Below are 6,511 nucleotides of genomic sequence, written 5' to 3'. Positions count from 1 at the left end.
ATGCCTTATATCTTAATAAATATAAACCTAGTATAAACTAATTTACTTATTTAGAAACGTAACTATTATAATAAGTGCTTATAATTATAATTCTATATAATATTATAAACTAAGATTTAAAAAGTATATTACTTAAAGGGGATTTTAATCTTAGGCTTATAATATTAAGTAGTAATACTAAAGGACTTATAAATAGAAATATTAAATATAAATTTAATTAATAATAAGAATTTAAAGATTAATAGTATTAATAATAACTATAATAATAATATTAATATAATTAAGTTAGTATTTTCCTTTAATTAAATATTTTTATTTTAAATATTTTTAATTTATATTATTATAATACAAAGATTATCTTTATATTTATAGTCTTTAAATGCTATTATAAAATAAAGGATTAGGTTTAGTATTTTAATATAAAAGGCCTTATTAGGTAGCTATAAACTTCTTTACATAGGTATTATAATGGTGTGCATATTCCCAAGGCAAAACCCGCTCCCCCAAAGGTCCCAGACCATTTGGAAGTTCGCCTTCAGAGCTACCCTGCCTTGGGCGAAGTTGCTGTCTTGAGAGGTGGCGATGTCCCCTTCTTGGCAGTGCTGGAAATCCCCAAGTTTCGAGCGGACGAGTCTTGGGAAGTCAACCTCTGTTAAACATTCCATGATCGAGACTGGGAATATCTGCCTCTCTCGCCGGTCCAGAGTGGCAAAGAACCCCAGACGATTCACGCAAAACCCCCGCACTTGACCCGATTCTATTTCGACGCCTCTTTTTCAATTTCTACATCCTTCCGTTTCTCATTTCTATTTCGAAGTGGTCGAAATGAGGCGTGGCGATCCATCAGAGATAAGCAAGGGCTCGAAGATGGACAAATCATCATTGGTTCAACGAACCCATCAAACATTGACCATTTGCTAGGTGGTATCATTCCAGATCTCAACCCAGCGTGCGATCGACCTATAGATACAAACATCGACCAGACATTAAACGTGCGATCGTGGATGCTCAGAGCTACTATATCGGGTGCCGATGGAGAGAGCGCAGCGTTCGATAGCTTTGATATTGGGACCGCATGGGGCTCATTCTTAAAGTAAGCAGGAAACCAACTACTCTCCGAAGGTTTGCTCTCACGACATTGTTATGAGAACCAGTCCTTTTCTTGGGCTGACTGGGGTAACAGATGGTTTGCCCTCGTGCGCCTCTCCCCTTACTGGATTGCTCCGAGGCAGGGCAAATCGCAGTTCACACTTGACAAGGATGCAATCTTATGCTCATTTCTGGGTCCTCAAGGAAACCACCTGGTATTTTTAGCTGTGAATGGCTGGAATGAAGTTCTGTCTGGATTTCGATCTGCGCCTGACGGAGCCATCACCGTCCATGTATTAATGCCACCATCACCCCACAAAGACAGTTTACTGATGGCTTCACTAGGCACGAAACGACGGAAGCTCGCAGTCAACCTTAGCCGTTGTCATTGCGGCTGGAGACGATTTTGAAGCCGTAGTTGCAACCGCCGTGCGTTATGCGAGATCTTTTGTGGCCCAAGTCAATAATGACTGGGATAGCGTGGCAGCACCTTTGGCAGACACGTCTCGTCACCAGGACATGGAAGACTGGTATGATGGGTTAGGATATTGTACGGCTTGCCTCCCTTCCGTGTGCCCCTACAAGAGCGATCCCGATTAACAAGTTCTAGGCACCTGGAACGCCATTGGTCAGGACGTGACGGGCGAGAAGATACTTTCAGCCTTGTCTAAATTGGAAAAGAGTAACATCAACATCACGAATCTCATCATTGATGACGGTTGGCAGTCCACCGACAACGGAGAAAAAGGCCAGTTTCAGCGGGGAATGGTTGCATTCCAGGCCAATCGAGATGGTTTCCCCAGTGGGTTGAAGCCAACCGTATCTCTCATTCGGGAGAAGCATCCGAACATCCGACATATCGCAGTATGGCATGCCCTACTTGGATACTGGGGGGGCATTTCTCCGAACGGAGAATTCGCGAGCAAGTACAAAACTGTCGAAGTTGTTCGTGAAGATGCTGACCCTCGCAATCTTCCCGAGGGAGGAAGGATGACAGTGGTAGCAAAGGAAGACATTTTGCGATTCTATGATAATTTCTATCAGTTTCTTTCAGATGCAGGCATTGACGCCGTCAAGACGGATGCCCAAGGCATTGTCGATACCTGGATAAGTCCGTCAGTAAGAGCCGAACTCACCCCGTCATACCTTGATGCATGGACTATATGTAGTCACCGTCATTTTGGCATCAGGGCAGTTTCTTGCATATCGCAGACACCTCAAGCCCTATTCCGGTGCTACCTTCGCAAAGACCAGAGCAGGACCGTCGTGCAGAACTCTGATAACTTCTTCCCCGAAGTTCCAGCCTCTCATCCTCTCCATGTATAGATAAACGCACACAACAGCATCCTGACGCAGCACTTAAATATACTCCCGGACTGGGACATGTTCCAGACTGTCAACCAGTACGCAGGATTTCACGCTGCAGCGAGATGCATAAGCGGTGGCACTATCTATATCACAGATATACCAGGCAAACACGACACAGATCTCGTCCGGGAAATGACTGGCTCAACGCCTGACGGCAAGACAGTTGTTCTCAGGTTGAGCTCGATTGGGAAGTCAGTTCAACCCTATTCTAGGTATAAGGACGACTTGCTTTTAAAGTTGGGAGCCTACTACGGTGAGACCTCTTCACCATCGATTGAGGGACTAAATAACGCTGAAACACTTACAGGACCGTTGAGATCGCCTGTTCTTGCCATCTTCAATATCTCAACCCGCCCGCTAACAGAGCTTCTGCCATTCTCATCCTTCCCTAATATCGAGTCCACAAAGAGCTATGTAGTCCGGGCTCATTCGACTGGCACGGTGTCGGTGCCAACGGAAACAGAAGGTAGCTCGTCATCGGCAATATTTACCTCGTCGCTCAATGTTCGAGGATATGACATATTTACAGCATATCCACTCCAGATGTTTACAGTAGGAACCTGCGGGCAGATTGGAATTTCCAACATGGGTCTTCTGGGCAAAATGACGGGCTGTGCAGGAGTCATTTCAAGTTCTATCGAACGATATCCTAACCAACGCATTTTACTCACCACTGAACTGAAAGCACTCGGTACTCTCGGTAAGTTCTGTTCTAGTAGCGGAAGAGCCCTAGAAGTCATGCTAATATTATAAAGGGGTTTATATTACGCTACTGCCTGGCTTGGTTATAGGGGATAGTCTTTCAGTCTCTCTCTTTGGGCACTGTGTTGATACATTTACGCGAGTATCTACTACTAATACCTGCATGCTAGAGGTCAACCTAGAACTCGCGTGGCGGAGGGTGAGCACTATTTGTCAAAAGAACGCTTCGGTGCAGGTCTTGGTTTCCATACAGTGCCAACCGGTTAAGCTTTCATTAGCTTCAACTCAAGATGTTTTGAGCACTACTTATAACCTGGAATAGGAGCGACTTATTACTGTATTAAGAGACATTGGACCTATTTATCATACCTTTTAACCCTAAAACCCTCTGTATTCTCTGCTGTTATAGCCCTACTACTTATTGTAATAGTGAATTAGTTGATTTACCTATTCTTTATATAAGAAATTAGCATTATGCTATTGTATTATAAGTTAATTTACCTTTTTTATTTATATTAATTTACTATTTTTTAAAAACTAATCTTCTTATAATTAAAAAAGTATAAAAAGTTAATATATATTAAATAGATATATAATTAATTAATTACTAATATTATTAAATAAATATCTTATAGTTATAATAATATATTTACTAAACTTTAATAATAATTAGGATTTTAATACAATAGATCTTAATATAAATATATTACTTTTAGCCTAATTACTATTTTTATTTTAACTAATTAAAAAAAGATAAGCTATTAACCTAGGATTTAATATTAATTAATTAAATACTTTAAATATAAAGCTAAATATAAACATATAATAATTACTTAATCTAATAGATTATAATAGACTTTTTATCCTTAGCAATTTAATTAAATAAAGAATCTTCTTAAAGGTTATTAATTACTACTCTTATAATATAATATTAATAATCCCTAGAGATATATTTTATATTATTTAGGCTTTAGGTTTTAAATCTTTATATTTATTATATAATTAAAATTCTTAAGAATATTAGTATTATAAGTAGGGTGTAACTGTTACGATTTGTGCCCGTAACAGCGCTATAAGGCTCTATAAGCAGCTGAATGCACCACTGTAATTACTACAATAGCAGTTATAGGTATGCTACAGGTGCCTTATAGAAGCCTTACAGCGCTGTTACAGGCACTAATCGTAACATTATACTTTTATTCTACTTTAAATTATATTCTTTATTAAAATTTATAATATATATAATTCTATTAGCTTATATATAAGTTTTAAAATAAGCTATATTAATTTTTTTAAACTTTTAAAAGATTCTATATTATTAATATATAAAGAAATTAATAAAAAAAACTTTAAAAAAATATATTAACTAAATTATTATATATTATTATTAAAAAGCTATTTATAAATTTTCTTATTAGTTTCTTAAATATAAGGAAGTAATATAAAATAAGCTGTTGTTAATTATATACTATAATATAGTATTTATTAATTAATTATATTATATAAATTAAAATAATAAAATTGAATTAAATCCAATATGTAATTTAATATAATAGGCTTATTATATATAAACTATCTTTATTATAATACCACTCTAGTAGCCTAGGGATCCCCTAAGCTCAGTCCCAGTTTGTTTTCCACACCTTCTAAATCAAACTCTCGCCCCCTGCGGTATATCTTCTTTACATCATACCAGTGGGTATAGGCATATATGAACGTCATTAATACGATAGTGATAGGCACTGAAACGGCCCATAATTGCCAGAACTGTGGCTTGATTGCAAGGGAAGATGGGGTGAAGGGGGTGTCTGACTTTGTGACATCCACTATGAAAGGCGTGCCATACACAGAACAAACGACTGAGAAAGGGAGGAATAATTGGGCCATGTAAGACAGCACCTTCATTGCATGGCTATCCTGCTTCATCGTATTGCTGTCGTAGACCGTTTGGACACTAAAAAGCTGCACACGTCTTACTAAGCTTGTAGGAAACCGGGCTTGCGGTACTAACCAAGTTTATTGCGGTCTGCATTCTCTGGTTTGTGCTTAATATGCGCAATTTCGTGGAATGAAATAGCTGTTTCTTATACTCAAGGGACTGTTCTGTATTCTCCCATTTATCTGTATTGAATCCAGATGAGTTGTTCTCGCGGAGAGCATGATGTCGATTGCTGACGCTTTCTAGGCAAAGAATCGCAGCGTCGAGTACCTCAAGCATGTAGATGGTATCCTTGGCAATGATGTGGGGTCTCCGGAAGTCAATCTGGCCTATATGTCTTGGTACCGTTCGGCCACAGCGTACGAAGTTGAAAACCTCCTGAGTAAATCGCAGATATCAGTCGCCCTGGTCAGGTTCACAAGGAATTCAGACATACCTGCTCAGTCCTGCGTGCCGCTCTTGTAACACCCCAGGAAACATCATCAACCCGGCAAAACCATGACTCGAAAATGATTTGTATCAGTTGAAAGGGGTCATCCAAGACATATTCCCAAGTGGGAGATTGGTGAAGCATGTTGACCCGGTCCACGAGTTCAATTGTAGACTGGAAACACAGCATTGAGATCCGACGAAGTCGACACCTTCCTGGTTCGGTGTCGTGACCATTGCCCAGCGACCACCTTAGGAACACCCAAGGTTTGAGCCAAACTCTATGATCTTCGTCATCTCGCTCACCTCCTTTGTCGCGCAGTTGTTTGAGTCCCTTAGATGGTAGCGGTATGAGCAAATGCAGCCAAGTTACTAGTAGGTTAGTTAATGTTAGTGACTTATTGCGCACAAATGGCCTCTCACCTTCAGATCTATCTTCAAGTCGCTTCCATCCAAATGTATGTGTAGGTGAAGACTGCTTCTCTGCCTGAAATACATTCCATATCTCCTCATTTCCAATTACACTATTGAAAACTGCATAGAACCTCTCATCGTCGGAATCGGTGCTACCGGCGCCATATCCGGCGTTATCATCAGAGACATGGAAATATCGAGACTTGTAGGGGGATGCGCAATATGGATGTCTTTCTTGCAACGCAAGCTTCAATTGCTGGGTTAAAATAACATGCCTGAGCTGTGTGCAAGGTGATATGTTTAAATTTGCATAACATCGCAAAAGGTCTAAGGGAAGCAAGTCATCTCTTCCGGACTTACCTCACAACGACTCTCAGATCCCATTGCGTTTCAGCACCAACATTGGCAACAGACTCGATGCCGGAAGTCGGTTCGCTGGCTTACAACCGGGTCAACTTCAGTGGGACAAAAAACATAACCACCAGTAGAAAGATCACTTTACCTCTCGACCATCGGAATACAAAAACTTCAGGCTCAGACATCCTTCGTGTCCGCTTCGGGAACTGTAGG

The 6,511-nt window shown here is 39.8% G+C and overlaps 2 protein-coding genes across 2 annotated transcripts; one reads left to right on the top strand and one right to left on the bottom strand.

Annotated features, from left to right (window-relative positions):
- Positions 1 to 3,481, top strand: BKA55DRAFT_704515 (glycoside hydrolase family 36 protein; the record flags this gene model as incomplete). Its single annotated transcript, XM_046200644.1, has 9 exons — positions 1 to 30; positions 489 to 641; positions 705 to 1,093; positions 1,184 to 1,382; positions 1,435 to 1,639; positions 1,700 to 2,385; positions 2,416 to 2,710; positions 2,765 to 3,157; positions 3,213 to 3,481. The coding sequence occupies 9 exons, from the start codon at positions 1 to 3 to the stop codon at positions 3,479 to 3,481; spliced, it is 2,619 nt and encodes an 872-aa protein (XP_046047758.1).
- A 1,233-nt stretch (positions 3,482 to 4,714) lies between these two features.
- Positions 4,715 to 6,511, bottom strand: BKA55DRAFT_574050 (uncharacterized protein). The gene is made up of 6 exons (XM_046193268.1): positions 6,444 to 6,511; positions 6,302 to 6,380; positions 5,951 to 6,093; positions 5,535 to 5,899; positions 5,171 to 5,476; positions 4,715 to 5,121 (listed from the first exon to the last, which is right to left on the bottom strand). The coding sequence occupies exons 1-6, from the start codon at positions 6,481 to 6,483 to the stop codon at positions 4,762 to 4,764; spliced, it is 1,293 nt and encodes a 430-aa protein (XP_046047757.1). The 5' UTR covers positions 6,484 to 6,511; the 3' UTR covers positions 4,715 to 4,761.

This window comes from Fusarium redolens (genome assembly GCF_020744475.1).
Source record: "Fusarium redolens strain MPI-CAGE-AT-0023 chromosome Unknown BKA55scaffold_11, whole genome shotgun sequence".
Taxonomy (NCBI): domain Eukaryota; kingdom Fungi; phylum Ascomycota; class Sordariomycetes; order Hypocreales; family Nectriaceae; genus Fusarium; species Fusarium redolens.
The sequence above is the reverse complement of the archived record's forward strand: the minus strand, read 5'-3'. Positions and strand labels throughout refer to the sequence as shown.